The sequence below is a fragment of the Salmo salar genome, chromosome 11, assembly GCF_965601325.2.
Source record: "Salmo salar chromosome 11, fSalSal1, whole genome shotgun sequence".
NCBI lineage: Eukaryota > Metazoa > Chordata > Actinopteri > Salmoniformes > Salmonidae > Salmo > Salmo salar.
This window is the reverse complement of record NC_138301.1, coordinates 6717919-6740138: the sequence shown is the minus strand read 5'-3', so window position 1 is coordinate 6740138 and position 22220 is coordinate 6717919. Positions and strand designations below refer to the sequence as shown.

At 43.0% G+C, this 22220-nt stretch overlaps 1 protein-coding gene across 1 annotated transcript in view; it reads right to left on the bottom strand.

Annotated features, from left to right (window-relative positions):
- LOC106561902 (protein kinase C-binding protein NELL1) overlaps positions 1–22220 on the bottom strand; it is a 527033-nt gene that overhangs the window by 264103 nt on the left and 240710 nt on the right. The window contains exons 6-8 of the mRNA XM_014126233.2: positions 12554–12626; positions 11750–11832; positions 2970–3104 (exon numbers count right to left, since the gene is read on the bottom strand). Coding sequence (XP_013981708.1) covers positions 2970–3104; positions 11750–11832; positions 12554–12626 — 291 coding nt within the window. The remainder of the gene's footprint in view (positions 1–2969; positions 3105–11749; positions 11833–12553; positions 12627–22220) is intronic.

Sequence of the window (22220 nt, the reverse complement as noted above, 5' to 3'; positions counted from 1 at the left end):
TTTACAGTGAAAGCAAAACATTAGATTATGTCAGGAGAGTACCCAGCCAGAAATAATCACACACCCATTTTTCAAGCTAGTATATATGTCACAAAAACCAAAACCACAGCTAAATGCAGCACTAACCTTTGATGATCTTCATCAGATGACACTCCTAGGACATAATGTTATACAATACATGCATGTTTTGTTCAATCAAGTTCATATTTATATCAAAAACCAGCTTTTTACATTAGCATGTTTTGTTCAGAACTAGCATACCCACCGAAAACTTCCGGTGAATTTCCTAAATTACTCACGATAAACGTTGACAAAAAACAAAACAATTATTTTAAGAATTATAGATACAGAACTCCTTTATGCAATCGCGGTGTCCGATTTTAAAATAGCTTTTCGGTGAAAGCACATTTTGCAATATTCTAAGTAGATAACCCGGCCATCACGGCTAGCTATTTTGACACCCACCAAGTTTGGCACTCACCAAACTCAGATTTACTATAAGAAAAATTGGATTACCTTTGCTGTTCTTCGTCAGAATGCACTCCCAGGACTTCTACTTCAACAACCAATGTTGTTTTGGTTCCAAATAATCCATAGTTACCCTGTTGAAGCTAGGGGGTAGCCTTAATCCCCCAGTTGGGATTGCTAGCAAGGCGGGAAATTCAAAACATCAAAGATCTAATCATTTCAATTTCTCAAACAATCAACTATTTTACACCATTTAAAAGATAAACATTTCCTTAATCTAACCACATTGTTCGATTTTCAAAGAGGCTTTACGGCGAAAGCATAAAGTTAGACTATGTTAGGACAGTACATAGCCAAAAAAGTACAAACATCCATTTTCAATTCAAGGACAGGCGTCACCAAAAGCAGAAAACCAGCAAAAATTATGCACTAACCTTTGACAATCTTCATCAGATGACACTCCTAGTACATTATGTTATACAATACATGCATTTTTGTTCCATCAAGTTCACATTTATATCCAAAAACAGCATTTTACAGTGGCAGAATTTTTTTCTCCCTCAAATGCTTCCGGCGTTTCAATTTACAAAATTACTATTCGAAAACATTGGTAAATTATAATATTGTCATTCAAAGAATTATAGATTAACATCTCGTAAATGCTACCGCATTGCCAGATTTCAAAATAACTTTACTGGGAAATCACACTTTGCAGTAAACGGGGTCCTATGCTAAGAACATGCTAAGAACAATAGGCTAGGATATACAGGTTAGCACCATCTAATATCAATAATACTATTGTTAATAATCCCTTACCTTTGATTATCTTAATCAGAAGGCACTTCCAGGTATCCCAGGTCCACAACAAATGTGGTTTCTTTTGACAAAGTTCCTAATTTATGTCCAAATAACTCCAAATTGTTCCATGTTGTTAGGCGTTTGGTAGGCTCCTCAAAATGTAGGGGGGGGAAGGTCACGACGAAAAGTAAAAAAAAAATCTATTTACGTTCGTTCAAACATGTCAAACGTTGTTTAGCATCAATCTTTAGGGCCACTTTTAACGTGAAATATCAGTAATATTTCAACCCGACCTCTCCTGTGTCTTGAAAACCATTTTTGAAAAATGTCTCGCCTCACATGCACGCGCAGGTGCACACAATAATGAAGTGACGACAAATATTCCATTACCATACTTCGAAGCATGTCAAACGCTGTTTGAAATCAATTTTTATGCAATTTTTCTCGTAAAATAGCGATAATATTCCAACCGGGAGACGTTGTATCCATTCAAACACTGAAAGAAAAACATGGAGTCATCACATGCACGCGCGCACCAGTGCCATTGTTCTCAGAAGGACCACTCTCCAAAACCCCTGCTGTTTTTCGCCCAGAGAATGCAGAGCTATCAATCCACGTTCTGGCGCCTTCCTAGAGCCAATTAAAGTCTTAGAAAATGTCACGTTACAGCAGAGATGCTGTATTTTCGATAAAGAGGCTATAGAAGGACAAGAAATGGTCAGACAGGGCACTTCCCATATAGAATCTTCTCAGGTTCTGGCCTGCCATATGAGTTCTGTTATACTCACAGACACCATTCAAACAGTTTTAGAAACTGTAGGGTGTTTTCTATCCAAATCTACTAATTATATGCATATTCTAGTTTCTGGGCAGCAGTAATAACCAGATGAAATCAGGTACGTTTTTTTATCCGGCCGTGAAAATACTGCCCCCTATCCCATACAGGTTAAAGTCCCCGACCACTAGGAGCGCCGCTTCTGGATGAGCATTTACTTGTTTGCTTATGGCCTTATTCAGCTCGTTGAGAGCGGCCTTAGTTCCAGCTTCGGTTTGTGGTGGTAAATAGACGGCTACGAATAATATAGATGATAACTCTCTAGGTAGATAGTGTGGTCTACAGCTTATCATGCGTTATTCTACCTCAGGCGAGCAATACCGCGCGACTTCTTCAATATTAGACATCGCACACCAGCAGTTATTGACAAATAGACACACACCCCCGCCCCTCGTCTTGCCAGGCGTAGCTGCTCTGTTCTGTCGATGCACTGAGAAGCCAGCCAGCTCTATATCCTTTGCGTCGGACTCATTAAATAAATTATTATTGTCCAGTTTGAGGTGAATAATCACTGTTCTGATATCCAGAAGCTCTTTTTGGTCATAAGAGATAGTAGCAGCAACATCATGTAGAAAATGAGTTACAAACATTACGAAATAACAAACCAAATAGCACAGTTGGTTATTAGCCTGTAAAACGGAGCCCGTCAAATGGCATCCATCCTCGCCGGCGCCATTCTATGTTTTATATTGTTATTTATTGTTTATTGCCCCTCATTATCATTATTTTATGTTTTTTATCTTGTGAATTGAACTGACTTGAATATCCCAAAAAGACACAAATTGACTAGTGTGAGGTGAAAGTATTGACTTTTTTGAGGAGAAAGATAAAAAGTAATTGTATCTGTGTGATGGGGTGGGATACCCACCATACAGATGCAGTTCCTGCAGTTCTCTGGCTCCACCCACAGGTCTTTGTCTCTGTAGTCCACACCGTTGGCACTGCACGTCCTGTCACAGCGGCAGCCCTCCAGCTGGGTCAGCCTGGACTCTGCGTAGTTCAGCTGGAGACACACACAAGCACACACAAAGAGATACATACACATCATCATCCATTTCAATATTGCATCACTATAGCAAAGAGGACAAAAAATGCAAAAGCAAATGGCTACACATAGAAATGGACATTGGTGTGTGTTTAGCCCCCAGTGTTTCAGAATTAAATCCATTATTCATTTCTAGTTGTCCTACCTTCATTCTACACTCTACAAAATTCTGGGATGTTTGGATGACCCAATTTCTGGGTTGCAGCCATTATGTCACTTAGTTGGGTTGTTTTCTTTAAAAATAGTAAGGTTGGGTTGTTGATGCTGGGTTATTCATTCTGGTTTGTTGAGATATAACACTTTTGTAACTTTAATGAGGCTTACATGTGTATGAGGTCTTTAAGAGCTTTTGCATATCCCAATGTTGGGATAGCTACCATTTTGTTACATTATGTAAATATGAATGTTATTAATTTTATATTAAAAGATGTAATGTGCAAAAATATTGAAGGGAAATATTCATTTGCAGTGTACAAACGTAACACACATTTTCTCTCACGGGTGGCCAAAAATAACTATCTGAAAGCCACGCCCATAATAGGTCATGCCTCCTGAAAATAACCTATGGAATACCTTAAAAAAGACACAGCTGCTAGGGGAACCTAGCATGAAAGTGAATACAAATCCAGCTGATAGTTAAATTAACCAATTTTTGGGTAATACAAACAACCAAATATGTTGGGTTATTCACGCAAACCAACTGGTTTGGTTAAAATAACCCACTGTGTGCTCTGTCCAATATTTCCCCAGGGCCAGCATTTTTTGGAGTGTACCCTCAGCATATAACTAACTAACGTACTAACTAACTAACAAACTAATAAACTAACACACACACAGTGCTTATGAAAGAATGTGCTCCAATGATTTAGGCTGAGTCCCAAAAATGGGCCCTGGTCAAAGTAGTGAACTAAAAATGGAATATGGTATCATTTGGGACAGAAGCACATCTTTTGTATTTATTTATTAGGGATGCCCATTAGATGCGGCCAATGCAGCAGCTACTCCTCCTGGTTCCCAAACACATCAAGGCACTTACATTACACATTAAACAAAATCTAAAACAGCACATCATATAACATTATTACACCATATACCACAATACAACAATATTACATTGCACGTGTCTGTAGAGTGTGTGTGCTACCGTGTCTGTGCGTATGCGTGTCTGTACCTGTGTGTGTGTTTTTTCACAGTCCCCGTTGTTCCATAAGGTGTATTTTTATCTGTTTTTAAAAAATCTGATTATACTACTTGTATCAGTTACCTGATGTGGAATAGAGTCCCATGTAGTCATGGCTGTATGTAGTACAGTCCGCATGTATTTTGGGGTATGCATGGGTGTCTGAGCTGTGTGCTAGTAGTTTAAACAGACAGCTTGGTACATTCAGCTTGTCAACATTTCTTACAAAACCAAGTATTGATGATGTCAATCTCTCTTCCACTTTGAGCCATGAGAGATTGACATAGATATTATTAACGTTAGCTCTCCATGTACACATATAGGCTAGCCGTGCTGCCCTGTTCTGAGCCAATTGTAATTTTCCTAAGTCCCTGTTAGTGTCACCTGACCACACAACTAGACAGTAGTCCAGGTGCAGCAAAACTAGGGCCTATAGGACCTGCCATGTTGATAGTGTTCTTAAGAAGGCATAGCAGTGCTTTATTATGGACAGACTTCTTCCCATCTTAGCTACTTCATGTTTTGACCTTGACAGTTTACAATCCAGGGTCACTCCAAGCAGTTAAGTCACTTGCTACATTTCCACATTATTCATTACAAGACTTAGTTGAGGTTTATGGTTTTAGGGTTTCCCAAGTACAATGATTTTAGTTTTGGAAATATTTAGGACTAACTAATTCCTTGCCCCCATTCTGAAACTAACTGCAGCTCTTTATAAAGTGTTGCAGTCATTAATGTATAGTGTTGAGTCATCCGCATACATAGACACACATAGACACATAGATTTTGGTCAAATCCAGTGGCATGTCATTAGTAAAGATTGAACAAAGCAAGGGGCCTTGACAGCTACCCTTGGGGAAATATTGATTCTACCTTGAATATGTTGTTGGCTTCCATTAAAGAACACTCTCTGCTTTCTGTTAAACATGTAACTCTTTATTCACAGTATAGCACAGGTGTAAATTCATGACACATAAATTTTTTCAGCAGCAGACCAACAACAAAAAAACGCGCTGAAGTCTAACAGAACGGCCCCCACAATCTTTTTATTATCAGTTTCTCTCAGCCAATAATCATTTGTGTAAGTGCTGTGCTTGTTGAAAGTCTTTCCCTATTAGGGTGCTGGAAGTGTGTTGTCTATTTTGTTTACAGTAAAATAGGATTGTATCTAGTCAAATGTATCTAGTCATTTTTAAATGTACTAAGGGTTGGTAACAGGCTGTTTGGTCAGCTATTTGAGCCAGTAAAGGGGGCTTTACTGTTCTTGGGTAGTGGAATTACTTTTGCTTCCCTCCAGGCCTGACGGCACACACTTTCTGGTAAGCTTAGATTGAAGATATGGCAAATAGGAGTGGCAATATCATCTGCTATTATCCTCAGTCATTTTCCATCCAAGATGTCAGACCCCGGTGGCTTTTCATTGTTGATAGACAACAATAATTGTTTCACCTCTTCCACACTCACTTTACTGAAATCAAAATTACATTGCTTGTCTTTTATAATTTGGTAAGTTATACTTGGGTTGTGTAGTGTCAGCGTTTGTTGCTGGCATGTCATGCTTAAGTTTTCTAATCTTGCCAATGAAAAAATCATTAAAGTAGTTGGCAATATCAGTGGGTTGTATGATGAATGAGTCATCTGATTCAATGAGTGATTGGAGATGAGTTTGCCTTTTTGCCTAAAATTTCCTTTAAGGAGCTCCAAAGCTTTTTACTATCATTCTTTATATCATGTATCTTTGTTTCATAGAATAGTTTCTTCTTCTTTTTATTAAGTTTAGTCACATGATCTCTCAATTTGCAGTACGGTTGTGCAGCCAGAATGATTTGACATTCCTTTTGCCTCATCTCTCTCAACCATATAATTTTTTAATTCCTCATCACTCCAAGGGGTCTGAACAGTTTTTAGTCATTTTCTTCATGGGTGCATGCTTATTAGTAACTGGAATAAGCAATTCATAAATGTGTCAAGTGCAGCATCAGTTTAGAACAAATTCTTATTTACAATGATGGCCTACCCCAGCCAAACCTGGACGATGCTGGGCCAATTGTGTGCCACTCTATGGAACTCCCAATCTCGGCCGGATGTGATACAGCCTGGATTATTACGTTATTGATTTTGTGAACCTTGTTTCTTAGGCTACATATGTTAATGTGGGATATTTATACCACTTTTTGGGATGCTTTACTGGGTAGCTTATCAGAAATAGACATTATAAATTATTTTAAGTTTGAATTTATAGTGCAGGGTGAGCTGCACACGGTGGACTTCCTACCAGGGCACACTTCCTCAGTGCTAACAGTATAACTCTGGTTCATAAGCACATGATTATTGCATACAATAGCTGTAGGATCAACAGAGGCATTCAGAGCAGTTAAGGGTACATAAATTAAAGGATCCGCCCCATTTTTTTCAATTTTCACCTAAAATGACATACCCAAATCTAACTGCCTGTAGCTCAGGCCCTGAAGCAAGGACATGTATTTCTTGGTACCATTTGAAAGGAAACACTTTGAAGTTTGTGAACATGTGAAAGGAATGTAGGAGAATATAACACATGAGATCTGGTAAAATATAATACATTATCTTTGAAATGCAAGAGCAAAGCCATAATGTATTATTCCAACCCAGGTGCAATTTAGATTTTGTCCACTAGATGGCAGCAGCGCATGTGCAATGTTTTAAACTGTTCCAATGAACCAATGCATTTCTGTTCAAAATGTTGTATCAAGACCGCCCAAATGTGCCTAATTTGTTTATTATTAACTTTTCAGGTTCAAAACTGTGCACTCTCCTCAAACAATAGCATGATATTCTTTCACTGTAATAGCTACTGTAAATTGGGCAGTGCAGTTAGATTAACAAGCATTTAACCCCTGTGCGGCCTCCGTCCCGTATGCGGGACGGACATCCAGCGAAAAATCCTATCGCCATTAGCATAACAAAATTTAATAAAAAAAATGTTTCCATTTTTTTTTTTTTATTATATCGTTTTATAGATACACCTCTCCTGAATCGAACCACGTTGTCCGATTTCAAAAAGGCTTTACAGCAAAAGCAAAACATTAGATTATGTTAGAGGAGTATATCGTAAAAGTAGCCACATAGCCATTTCCGACCAACCACATGCATCACAAATAACCAAAAAACAGCTAAATGCAGCACTAACCTTTGACAATCTTCATCAGATGACACACCTAGGACATCATGTTACACAATACATGCATTCTTTTGTTCGATAAAGTTCATATTTATATATAAAAACAGCATTTTACATCGGTGCGTAACGTTGACTAACTATTTTCCCTCAAATGCATCCGATGAAACAGCGCTACAATTTACTAAATTACTATTCGAAAACATTTTTTAAATGTAATATTGTCATTCTAAGATTTATAGATGAATATCTCTTGAAAGCACCTGTAATGCCAGATTTAAAAATAACTTTACTGGGTAATCACACTTTGCGATAAAAGGGGATGCGATACTCAGAACAATAGGCTAGCAATAGCAATAGGCTAGCCATCTTGGAACAATCGCATATCAAATCTAGTCTTGTATACTATTGTCAATAATCCCTTACCTTTGATTATCTTCATCCTTAGGCACTTCCAGGAATCCCAGGTCCACAACAAATGTATTTTCGTTCGAAAAAGTTCATCCTTTATGTTCCATTAGCTTGTTGTTGTTAGCACGTTCTGAAGGCTGCACCAAAAGTTCCGACGTGCGCGGGGCTACTCTTTCAACAAAATGCATTTTTTTCTTATTTAGGTTCGTTCAAACATGTCAAACGTTGTATGACATAAATCTATAGCGCCTTTTTCAACTAGAGCTCCAATAAGATTCGAGGGGGACGATTGCATTGTGTTTCAAAACGTTTCGAAAGGGGAGGGTAACCAGGGGCGCCGGCGTCATAATGGTGATGGCCCTCTCCGTGTGACCACGTTCCACAGCGTGTCATTCTGTCAGTTTTCACAGTAGGAGACTCAAATCACTTTGTAAAGACTGGGGACATCTAGTGGAAGCAATAGGAAGTGCTCAATGAACCATAGCTCACGGTGTGATTAATAGGCAACGTGATGAAGTTGAGTTCGCAATTCAGAATTCCACTTCCTGTTTCGTTCTGTCTCGGGGTTTTGACTGCCATATGAATTCTGTTATACTCACAGACACCATTCAAACAGTTTTAGAAACTTTAGGGTGTTTTCTATCCACAAGTATTAATTATATGCATATCCTAGCTTCTGAGTTTGAGTAGTAGGCCGTTTAAAATGGGCACGAATGTTTTTCAAAATGCGCTGTGGCGCCCCCTATCCTAGGCGACCGTCAAGAGGTTAAGCTTTCTGCCAATATCCGATATGTCTTTGTCCTGGGAAATTTTGTTGTTACTTACAACCTCATGCAAATCACATTAGCCTGAGTTAGCTCAACCAACGCAGGGATAATGTACATTTGCTGCGGCATTATGACAACTAAGCAACACAATGGTAGGGATTAACTGAGCTGGTCTTGGTCATTGATGTCATTGTCTCAACGCAGTCTTGAAATGCGTGGATAGAGTCCAGGGGCCAAAATTATTTGGATGGACTCCGTCATTCTTGTAGAGCATCTTCTGTTCCAGAAGGTGTCAAAGTTATCTTTAAAAGTGAATCCAACTGAGCTACAGTAATCTCTTAGCCAGGTGTAAAATGCCAGTATCCTGCTGAGTCTTTCACACCCGCAGCCTAACAATGGTAAATAATATTTGACAGATTTTTGGCAATCTTTCAGTGCTAAAATCAGTTCTTTAAAATACATTTTCAGAAGTTCCGAGCTAGCCCTCCTAATGTTTTTGACCCTACACTGACGACGACAGCATCAGTTCCCGGCATCTGTTATAGAACGGTCGGAAACAGCCTTGAAATGTCCTGTACTCGTGCTCCAGGATAGTACATGGTTTTTGCCGAGGGAACAATGATGTTTCTAACCATAGAACAGCCGATGACGACAGCTGGTGCAATGGCTGAGGAGGTCCGGCCATTCTTTTGCCTCGAGTGTTTTCGCAAACCCCTTCAGGACCAAAGGGCGGTGGGGCCCGATGGACCCAAGCCATTTGTAGTATCCATCGTGGATGATGAATGGGCAGGAGCCTCAGACATCCTCATGGTCAGATGAGGGTGGGAGCTCTGAGGATCGCAGGTACCTCCGGATCCGATCTCGAATCTGAAGCCTCCAGGGAAGAAAGCGAAGCTGTTTCTGGTCTGTGTCTGGTCTGGGAGGCCCCCAATGCCAGAGGACGCTGTTCGACTTCCATATCTCCATGGCTGGTTGGTTGGATTGAGAACCGGAACATCCACCAAGTCATTCAAGAGCATCCTTCTAGCTCCATTCTCCAGGGAAGGGGGAGACCCCTTCAAGGAGGGATCCCTGCAGAGTACCGGCCAGTCGGCTGTGGAGAGCCGACATGGCAGTGACACTTCCACCAGGTCAGAGCGGGCATCCGTCTACTGGGGTAGAAGAGAAAGTAGGAGGATGTGGATTCCCCAGTAGCTTATGTAGGTTCACTACTTGTTTGCTAAGAGTAGCCAATTCATCCCTGTAGTCCTTTGCAAGCAAAGAGTTGCTACATTGAAAGTTTGGGCAGTCCACATTGTCCCGGAATAAAGCAAAATAATCACAGCTCCTGCAGTGTTGTAAATGTTTGTTAGCATCCTCCATTTGAGGCTCCAGGCTAGCTAAGCCAGCTTTGTCTCCATGTCTCTCCTCCGTCTCCGAGATAGAATCACACGGCTATCAATAATGTCATGCCAAGGTAAGCCTACATCAATCACACAATTAATTGTCATTTTTGTCAAATTTGAGCCATGAGCTTTGGATACATTTCAAAATAATATGGTGATGCTTAGAGTCCAAGTTCAGTATTTTGCATCTTGATGTTAGATAGTTCCTCCATAGACTGAGGGGACTCCAGGGTGAGGAAGTATCTAACATTACGTTTTTCAAATTCTGATCTTCCTGTTTTACGGGACAGGAAGTGTGTGGTGTGTGTGTGTGTGTGTGTGTGTGTGTGTGTGTGTGTGTGTGCGTGTGCGTGCGTGCATGAGTAGCATACGTGCATGACTTCGTACTCAGGGAAAATATATTGAAGACGTAATAAAATAGACTACACTTGCAGTATACTCAAGCCAAGATATGACATGCTACAAGATTGTCGAAAAGTGTGTGTGTCATCCATTTCATGTCATCAACAGCACAAAACATGCATATAGGCTCTGACTAAGCTCATTTGCAACCCCTTCTATCTCTCTCACACACACACACACACACACACACACACACACACACACACACACACACACACACACACACACAGCCACTGCTAATTCATGCATGGAACTTCTATTCTCAGCTCACTCTCCCTGACACTGCATATTATACAGCTAGTCGGGCACCAAGAGGTTAGCAATTATTCATCCACCACCTCCAACACCCTCTTCCCTTTCATCCCTCTATCCCACCCTCCCTCGTTCACAGCCACGAGGGTAGGAAAGTGCCATTTCTACACGCTGCGTTGCTGTGTAAGCAGGGAAGTCAGACAGGTTGTGCCCCAAAAGCCACCGTATTCCCTATATAGTGCAGTACTTTTGACCAGAACCCTATGGGCCCTAGTCAAAATAGGGAGTTGGGTGCCAATTGGGATATTGACAAAGTGAGAGCTTTGGGTCTATTATAATGAAGGAGGAGGTAGTTATTTACAGTGGGATGACTCCAAGCCTAGGTCTGGCTGGTGGGCTGTCCTTGCTTCACACACACACACACACACACACACACACACACACACACACACACACACACACACACACACACACACACACACACACACACACACACACACACACACACACACACACACACACACACACCGCACATGCTTGAGTGTCGTGCTGAGAGGAACATCATGTTCAGCCCCTGTTAGTTTCCCACAGGGCCGAGACGGCTGCCATTTAATGACACCAATGTGACCTCCGATCATACCTACCCTCTGTGTGTGTGTGTGTGTGTGTGTGTGTGTGTGTGTGTGTGTGTGTGTGTGTGTGTGTGTGTGTGTGTGTGTGTGTGTGTGTGTGTGTGTGTGTGTGTGTGTGTGTGTGTGTGTGTGTGTGTGTGTCTGTTGAATGACCTCTGATCATACCTACCTGCCCTTTGGAGAAGGAAGAGAGGGCTTTGATTCAAGGCTTTGTGTGTGTATGTGTGTGTGTCTGTGTGTGTGTGTATGCACGTGGGTGTGTGTGTGTTTCCGCGTGTGGGCGCATGGGTGAGCGTGTTCATGTTCCCAGACTAAGGTCTCTCATGTAGAACTTTGGGACATAAAGCATCACACCACATCACTTGTTTGAGGTTAAAGTTCAAAATGCAATTTTTTTGAATGGGTGGTCACTCTCACCTTCAAGGTCATCTTGGCCAGCAACTCCTGAAGGTCCATGATGCCTTGCACCAGGCTCAAGAAATCACTGCATGTCGGACAGGCTCAACAGGAGAAAAGGATGGACAAAGAAAGACAGGAGTGGGAGAGGGGATAAAAGAGTGAAGGACAAGAGAATAGGAAGGAGGTAGAGAGGAGGCAAAAGAAGAGAAAAAGAAAAGAGGTACATTTATACAAATTTTACTAAAACATTGTTGCTCAAAATATAAGACGATAACCAAAGCTATAGAAAATTGAGTGATCGAACTCATCTCCTTGCACGTCCTATCTTGCCACGTGGCTCTTTTTTTAGAGGATTGTGGGTAATTTTCTTTTTTTTGTCTTTTACACAATGTTTTATGCATGTTTGAAGAAAGAAAAGTTGACTTCTATAATAATATTAAGCAGCTTGTTGTCCTGTATCTAATAGAGCTGTATTGGCTTCTCGGGTGCGGCGCGAGTACTGGTTCACACAAGTATCGATGAGCAGAGTGACAGACTATGATTGCATGCCTTATTGATCAGCGACAGAGACAGTAGCATCGCCACAAGTGCACAACACAAGCTCTGCATCTTCATTTGTTTGACAATAAAAAGGAGGGAGGGAGAGAAAGAGAGAGAGGGAGGGAGGTTTGAAAATGTAATTTAAATGACAGAGATCAGGTCTTCCCTGTCCATACAATTGTATTCATTACTATCTAAAAAGCTCAACTGATCCTAGAGTAGGACTCTTACTTTTATAAATACCTGCTCAGAGCTAAGGGTAATAACAGTTACTATACTTACTGCGATTAAGGTTGGGACATTGTGTGATGTAGCCGTTTGGAGCAAAAATTAATTTGACATCCTGAATGGTACCCTGTGGGGAAGGTGAGAAAGAAAAAGGGGGAGAAAGAGGGGGACAGAGAGAGAACGAGAGAGAGAGAGAGAGAGAAGAGATAGAAATATAAAAAATTGAAGGGCTGATATTGACTAATAAGAAACTGCATGGGTCTAACTGGTGGTGACAGTGGTGGTCACCACCAGTTAGACCCTGGTGGTGACACTTTATTATTTAATTCCAAGTCATCATCTCATCTCTTAAGAGCTGCTGTCTGAGTAAATAAGGCATACTTTTATGACTTCTGAATAGCAACTATAAATCATTTAGATCATGTATTTTCAGGCTCTCGAAACAACTGCTTTCAATCCATCTCGATCGCGCGTTCTCTCTTCTCTGCTCCCTAGTGTTCACAGGTGGTCGGTCTCCATGTCTGCTCCGCACAGCACGGACAAATTTAAGCGGTTGTGCAATGGATTATGGTCATTGTAGTTAATTACCACATTTTCTGCACTAAACTATGTAGAATAATGTCCTACTACTCCCTACTACATGGCACAGTTCAAGCTTGATCTGATTTATCTCTACAGAAACTGCACATTGAGGTCACAGAAAAAAACATAATTAAATTAAATTCAAATAATTGAACCAACTTCGGTCAATTATTTGTTTAAAAAACTAAAAATAGCAGAAATGTTGGTTAATCACTCAGCACTAGTTTATGTATTTGTGTGTGTTTGCAGGGGCGGGCGGCAGTTTGTCTGTGTGTCAGTCATTGTGATGGTCCAACGTGGTCTCAGAGCAGTTCGTATTATTCTGTATATAAATCCGAGACACTCCAATTATAATGAACAAAAATATAAACACAACATGCAACAATTTCAATTATTTTACTGAGTTACAGTTCATAAAAGGAAATCAGTCAATTGAAATAAATGCATTAGGTCCTGACCTATGGATTTCACATGACTGGGCAGGGGTGCAGCCATGGATTAGCCTGGGAGGGCATAGGCCCACCCAATTGGGAGCCAGATCCAGCCAAACAAAATTAGTTTTTCCCCACAAAAGGGCTTTATTACAGACAGAAATACTCCTGTCCGGGTGATTTATCGCAGACAATCCCACAGGTGAAGAAGCCAGATGTGGAGGTCCTGGGCTGGCGTGGTTACACCTGGTCTGCGGTTGTGAAGCCAGTTGGACGTACTGCCAAATTCTCTAACACAACGTTGGAGGCGGCTTATGGTAGAGAAATTAACATTCAATTCTCTGGCAACAGCTCTGGCGGACACTCCTGCAGTCAGCATGCCAATTGCACGCTCCCTCAAAACTTCTGTGGCATTGTGTTGTGTGACAAAACTTCTAATTTTAGAGTGGCCTTTATTTGTCCCCACCACAAGGTGCACCTTTGTAATGATCAAGTTGTTTAATCAACTTCTTAAAATGCCACACCTGTCAGGTAGATTGATTATCTTGGCAAAAGATAAATGCTCACTAACAGGGATGTAAGCAAATTTGTGCACACAATTTGAGAGAAATAAGCTATTTCTGCATCTGGAAAATGTCTGGCCTCTTTTATTTCAGCTCATGAATACTTTACATGTTGTGTTCAAATTTTTGTTCAGCATAGTATGATACATGTATGTTACGTTTCGTATGGAATGTATTAATTTGTGGATGTCCATCATCCATTTAGTATGATATTTTACTAATTACAATTCGTATGATATGTTACAAATTGCAATTCTTTCAATATGTTACAAATTCCAATTCGTACAATATGTTACGAATTTTCAAAATGTATGATATGCTACGAATTTCAATTTGTTGTGGCTAAGGTTGGCTAAGGTTAGCTAGGTGGGTAGGTGGCTAACGCTAACGTTATATAGCTCTATGGGTTAGGGGTTAAGGTTAGGGTTAAAGTTAGGAGTTAGTTTAAATTGTCATGGTTAGGATTAGGGGAAGGGTTAGCAAAAGTGCTAAGTAGTTAAAAGTATCTTAAAAGTAGTAACTAAGTAGTTGCAAAGTTGTTAATTAGCTGAAATGCTGAAGTTGTCCATGATGAGATTCAAACTTGCAGCCTTTGGGTTGCTAGACATTCAAATTATGCGCTCACCCATCCACCCCGACCAACCACCCTCCCTTTGTTTTTGCCTTAACCTGTCTGGGCTAGGAGGCAGTATTTTCACTTTTGGATGAAAAGCGTGCCCAGAGTAAACGTCCTAATACTCGGGCCCAGAGTCAAATATTTGCAAATTATTAGTAGATTTGGATAGAAAACACTCTAACATTTCCAAAACTGTTTGATTGATGTCTATGAGTATAACAGAACTCATATGGCAGGCAAAAACCTGAGAAAAATACAACCAGGAAATGAAAATCTAGTGCCTGTAGTTTTTGCAAGTCCTTGCCTTTCTGACACACAGTGAGTTAGGGTTCATCTTCCTAAGGCTTCCACTAGATGTCAACAGTCTTTAGAAAGTTGTTTGAGGCTTTTGCGGTAAACACAGACCGAACGAGAAGGCTGGGAAGTTGCGCGCATTCACGTGACAAGGGACCTGTGTTCCAAAATGTTTTTCAAGACATAGCAATGGTCCGGTTGGAATATTACTGAAGTTTCACGTTATAAAGGCCCTAAAGATTGATGCTATACAACGTTTGACATGTTTGAACGAACGTAAATATAACTTTTTTTAAACTTTTCGTCGTGACATTTTCCTCGCATTTTGAGCTACATTTTGAGTAGCTTACTGAACGCGCAAACAACATGGAGTTATTTGGACATAAATTATGAACTTTATCGAACAAAACATTTATTGTGGACCTGGGATCCCTGGAAGTGTCTTCTGATGAAGATTATTAAAGGGAAGTGAATATTTCTAATGCTATTTATGTATTTAGATGACTCCAAAATGGCGGGTATCTGTAATTGCCTGATGTTTTTTTTTCTGAGCGCAGTACTCAGATTATTGCAAAGTGTGCTTTCCCAGTAAAGTTATTTTGAAATCTGTCAATGCGGTTGCATTCAGGAGATGTTAATAAATAATTCTTTGAATAACAGTTTAATATTTTATCAACGTTTATAATGAGTATTTTTGTAAATTGTTGTGCTGATCACCGTCATTTTTGGGGGAAATACATTTTCTGAACATCACGTGCCAATGTAAAATGCTGTTTTTGGATATAAATATGAACTTGATAGAACAAAAAATGCATGTATTGTCTAACATAATGTCCTAGGAGTGTCATCTGATGAAGATCATCAAAGGTTAGTGCTGCATTTAGCTGTGTTTTGGGTATTTGTGATGCATGCTAGTTGCTTGGAAATGGCTGTGTGGTTTTTTGTGTCAATTTACTCTCCTAACATAATCTAATGTTTTGCTTTCGCTGTAAAGCCTTTTGGAAATCGGACAACGTGGTTCGGTTCAGGAGTAGTGTATCTATAAAATGTTGTAAAATAGTCCTATGTTTGAGAACTTTGAATTATGACATTTTGTGGTTTTAAATTTGGCGCTCTGATTTGTCACTGGCTGTTGAATAGTGTGGGACGATTTCGTCCCACCTCCCCTAGAGAGGTTAATAATATTGACATATTTTGCATTTCTCATCTCATATGTATATACTGTGTTCTGTCCTATTCTACTGTATTTTAGTCTATGCCGTTCTGACATTGCTCGTCCAAAAATGTATATATTCTTAATTCCATTCTTTTACTTTAGATTGTGTGTATTGTTAGATATTACTTGTTAGATATTATTTCACTTGTCACACCCTGATCTGTTTCACCTTTCTTTGTGCTTGTCTCCACCCACTCCAGGTGTCGCCCATCTTCCCCATTATCCCCGGTGTATTTATACCTGTGTTCTCTGTTTGTCTGTTGCCAGTTCATTTTGTTCGTCAAGCCTAGCAGCTTTTTTCCCCTTGCACCTGTCTTTTTTTAGTTCCTGTTTTCTAGTTTTCCCGATTATTGACCTCTGCCTGCCCTGACCCCGAGACTGCCTGCAGTTCTGTACCTTATGGACTCTAATCTGGATTACTGACCTCTGCCTGCCTATGACCTGTCATTTTGCCTGCCACCTGTTCCAGTAGTAAACTTTTGTTACTTCGACACTGTCTGCATCTGAGTCTTCTGCTGAAACGTGGTGGTACGAACTGCAAGAAGCCACCATCGGAAGACATGAGGAGTTACTTCAATGTCTTATGGTGGGACTCCATACCCTGACAGAATGCGTTTGATACATTGCTGGAGCAATTCCGCAGATTCCTCACTGGGCAGAGGGTCAGACCCGTTATCTCCCAGCCTACCCACTGTCACAAGAACCCCGCTTACCTCATCTGGAGCGCTACGCTGGAGATTACGGAATCTTCTGAGCTTTTCTCTACAAGTGCTCCCTCATTATCGAGTTGCAGCCTTCTTCGTTCCCCTTGGACCGCATGAGGATAGCTTACATCCTAACGCTGATGTCTGGGAGGGGGCCCGCCAGGGCTACGGCGGCGTGGGAACAACAGTCCGCCATCTGCCTCAGTCTGGAGGAGTTTGTGGAGGAAGTTCGGAAGGTGTTTGATTCTCCTTTGTCCGGGAAAGAGGGTGCTCATAAGCTGCTCCAGCTACGTAAAGACTCCCGTAGTGTGGCGGCCTGCGCGGTGGATTTTCACACATTGTCGGCTGAGAGTGCCTGGAACCCAGGAAGCATTGTTCGACATGTTCCTGCACGAAGGTAGGAGAGGAGATTGATTCGATTTCACTCGCCCGCCCAAGGCTTCCACCTCGCCTCCGAGACAACCCGAGACTAACCGAGTTTCACCGAGAGTCTCTGAAGTCTACCAATTCATCTCTTCCTGAGCCGATGCAACTAGGCAGAGCTAGGCTGTCCCCTGCCAAACGGCTATACAGGCATCACACAAAGACTTGCCTGTATTGTGGGACTGCTGGTCATTTCATGGCCACCTGTCCACTAAAAGACCAGGCACACCGGTAGGAGCGAGTACTCTGGTTGGCCAGACTGAGAACTTTTCCTCTCCCCTTACTCACACCTATTTTCCTGCCATCTTTCTGAGGGGAACCAGTCGAAATATCTCCGGGTACTCATCGACTCTGGGGCCAATGAGAGCTTTATGGACGCTACCCTGGCGTCCAAGCTGGGCATTCCCACTCACCTCCTCTCCATTCCCATGGACGTTAGAGTGCTGGATGGGCGCTCTATAGGCCGGGTCACCCACAATACCACTCCCATCAACCTACATGTGTCAAGGAACCACAGCCAGACAATCCAATTCCTGCTTATTAAGTCTCCTCAGGTTCCCATAGTATTGGGATTCTCTTGGCTTCAGCGACACAATCCCCTTATTGACTGGTCTGCTGGTGCCACCACGGGCTGGTGCCCGTTCTGCTATGCTCATTGTCTGAAGTCAGTGCAGCCTGCCCCGGGACGACTTCTTGGGGCTCGGAAGTTGCCCGGACCTCGCCTCCATTCCCGCGGAGTACCAGGACCTCCGGGAGGTGTTCAGTAAGGCCCGGGACACATCTCCTCCGCTGCACTGACCCTATGACTGCGAGATTGACCTTCTCCCAGGCACCACTCCACCCTGGGGATGACTGTACTCTCTGTCGGGTCCGGAGACCAAGGCCATGGAGATCTACATTGAGGACTCCCTAGCTGCAGGGTTCATCCGTCCTTTTGCTTCCCACGCCAGCACAGGGTTCTTATTTGTGGAGAAGAAGGACAAAACCCTGCGCCCGTGCATCGACTCCCGGGGCCTCAATGACATCACGGTGAAGCACCGCTACCCATTACCACTCATCTCCTTGGCCTTCGAGCCGCTCCAGGGGGCAACTGTTATCCAAGCTGGACCTAAGGAACGCCTGGTGTGGATATGGGAATGGGACGAGTGGAAGACTGCCTTCAGCATGGCCAGCAGTCACTACGTATATTTGGTCATCGCATTTGGCCTTACCAATGCCTGTGTTCCAGGCTCTGGTGAATGATGTTCTCTGCGACATGTTGAACCAGTTCATCTTTGTCTACCCCGACGACATCCTTGTTTTCTCCCACTCCACCAAGAACACGTGCTCCACATCCGACAGGTTCTCCAACGCCTCCTGGAGAACCAGCTTTTTGTGAAAGCAGAGACGTTCGAATTCCATCGCTCCACCATCCCCTTCCTGGGTTACATCATCGCTGCAGGAAGTTTACAGATGGATCCCGGTAAGGTGAGAGCGGTGGTGGATTGAAACCAGCCTACATCTAGAGTGCAACTGCAAAAGTCCTGGGATTCGCCAACTTTTATTGTCTCTTTATCCGGGGTTACAGCACCTTGGCTTCCCCCCTTTCTACACTCACCTCTCTCAAGGTTCCATTCACGTCTCCAGCTGCTGACCGAGTGTACCGGGATCTCAAACACCATTTCACTGCAGCTTCCATCTTTGTACCATCCTGACCTGTCCTGCCAATTCGTGGTAGAGGCCGATGCTTCGGATGTCGGAGTGGGGGCTGTCCTTTCCCAGTGTTCTGCCCTGAACCTCAAGTTACATTCCAGCACCTTCTTCTCCCATCGCCTCAATGCCACGGAGAGGAACTACAATGTGGGGAATCTTGAGCTTCTCGCAGTGAAGATGGCATTAGAGGAGTGGAGGCACTGGCTGGAAGGGGCGGAACATCCGTTCATTGTGTTGACAGACCACAAGAACCTGGAATATCTACACGCCGCCAAGCGTCTCAATTCCAGGCAAGCTAGGTGGTCCCTGCTTTTCACCCGGTTCAACTTCTCCCTCTCATACTGACCAGGATCCAAGAATGTCAAGCCTGTATGCACTGTCACGCCGCTATAGCCCTGCGGCTACACCCCCGGAAGCCGAGACCATCCTTCCCATCTTGTGCCTGGCGACGGCACTCAGCTGGGGAAAAGGGAAGCAGGTTCATGAGACACAGCGTTCCAGATAACCGGATGTTTCTTCGTGACGCTGTCGGCTCCTCAGTCCTGGCTGCTCGGTCGTTGCTTGCCACGCGGGCTCCCATTGGACCCTGGTCTTTGTGCGACAACGCTTCTGGTGGCCTACCATGGTTCTTGACATCTCCACGTTCGTCGCTGCATGCACAATCTGTTCGCAGAACAAGACCCCTTGGCAAGCTCCGGCTGGTCTCCTTCAACCTCTGCCTGTTCCTCACCGTCCCTGGTCTCACATATCCCTGGACTTTGTCATGGGTCTCCCCCTGTCTGATGGCAACACAGCCATCCTGACAGTAGTGGACCAGTTTTCCAAAGCCGCCCACTTCATTCCACTCCCCAAGCTACCCTCTGCCAAAAAGACGGCCCAGCTCATGCTGCAGCACTTCTTCCGGATCCATGGACTCCCAGTGGACATGGTCTCCAACCAGGGTCCTCACTTCTCGTCCCGGTTCTGGAAGGACCCATTGGTTCATCGGCCAGCCTGTCCTCCGGGTTCCACCCCCAGTCCAACGGCCAGTCAGAGCGAGCCAAGCAAGACTTTGAGACGACTCTTCGCTGCCTGGTCTTCGCCAACCCCACCACCTGGAGGCAGCAACTAGTGTGGGTCGAATATGCCTGCAACATCCTTCCTTTCCTCTGCCACGGGTCTCTCGCCCTTTGAGTGTTCCCTGGGTTATCAGCCCCCGCTCTTCTCGGAGCAAGAGGAAGAGGTTGGCGAACCCTCTGCCCAGATGTTTGTCTGCCACTGACAAACGGACCGCCACTGGACCCCGGCTCTCCGGTATCGTCTCGGGCAGAAGGTATGGCTGTCCACCCGAGATCTGCCCCTCCGGGTTGAGTCCCGCAAACTTCCCCCCCCCCATTTATCGGCCCTTTCCCCATCTCCTTTGCCACTCTGCTGTTCGTCTTCTTTTGCCCCGTAACCTCCGTATACATCCCACTTTTCATGTGTCTAGGATCAAACCCATGTTTCACAGCCCTTTGTCTCCTGTTTCCAGGCCCACCCCTCTCTCCCGTTACATCGACGACCAAACCAGCATACACGGTGAGGCCTTTCCTGAAGGTTCAACCTCGTGGCAGGGGATTCCAGTACCTGGTTGACTGGGAGGGTTATGGCCCGGAGGAGAGCTGCTGGGTCCCCCTAGGGACATCCTGGATCCAGGCCTCATTGCTGATTTCCAACACCGTCACCCTAGTCAAGCAGGTATGTGCCCAGGTAGGATGCCAGGTGGTGCCCCTAGAGGAGGGGGGTGTAATGTCACCTTGATCTGTTTCACCTGTCTTTGTGCTTGTCTCCACCCCCTCCAGGTGTTGCACATTGTCCCCATTTTACCCAGTGTATTTATACCTGTGTTCTCTGTTTATCTGTTGCCAGTTCGTTTTGTCTACCAGTATTTTCCTGAGATGGAAGTATTCTGTTTCGGATATGCTTCTTATGTGGTTGTCAAAAGTTAGACCTGGGTCAAAGGTAACACCAAGGTTTAAAAAAAAAAAAAAGCAGAGCCTCACATTCTAGCAGCTCAGATGCAATAATTTAACTTCTTAAAGTATAGGGGGCAGTATTTTCACAGCCGGATGAAAAACGTACCCAAATTAAACTGGTTACTACTCTGGCCCAGAAACTAGAATATGCATATTATTAGTAGATTTGGATAGAAAACACTCTGAAGTTTCTAAAACTGTTTGAATGATGTCTGTGAGTATAACATAACTCATATGGCAGGCAAAAACCTGAGAAAAACCTAACCAGGAAGTGGAAAGTCTGAGAATTGTAGTTCTTCTTTTGAATCTCTAACGAAACTACAGTGTCTGTGGGGTCACGTTGCACTTCCTAAGGCTTCCATTGGCTGTCAACAGCCTTCAGAAAGTTCTTTCAGCATTCTCCTGTCACTGGGCAGAGAATAGTAGCTCAGTCAATCAGTGGACTGCCTGGGGACAAAGAGATTGGATATGCGCAATCCCACGAGCGCACCGTTCCTTCTTTTTCTTCTTGAATGAATATGCTATTGTCCGGTTGGAATATTATCGCATTTTTATGTTAAAGATACCATAAAGATTGATTTTAAACAACTTTCGACATGTTTCTAAGAATGGTAATGGAACATTTTGACTTTGTCTCTGGTACCGCGCTCGCACGTTATGCCTTTGGATAGTGCTCTGTAGGCACGAACAAAACGGAGGTATTTGGACATAAATATGGATTATTTCGAACAAAAACAACGTTTCTTGTGGAAGTAGCAGTCCTGGGAGTGCATTCTGACGAAGACCAGCAAAGGTAAGAGAATATTTATAATACTAATTCTGAGTTTAGGTGACCCCGAACTTGGCGGGTGTCTGTATAGCTTGCTGTGATGGCGAGCTATGTCCTCAGAATATTAAAAAATGTGCTTTCTCCGTAAAGCTATTTTAAAATCTGACACAGCGGTTGCATCCAGGAGTAGTCTAGCTATAATTATTTAAATAATTGTTATATATTTTGTCAACGTTTATGATGAGTATTTTTGTAAATTGATGTGCACATCACGCGCCAATGTAAAATACTGTTTTTGGAAATAAATATGAACTTTATCGAACAAAACATACATGTATTGTGTAACATGATGTCCTAGGAGTGTCATCTGATGAAGATCGTCAAAGGTTAGTGCTTCATTTAGCTGTGTTTTGGGTTTTTGTGACATATATCCTTGC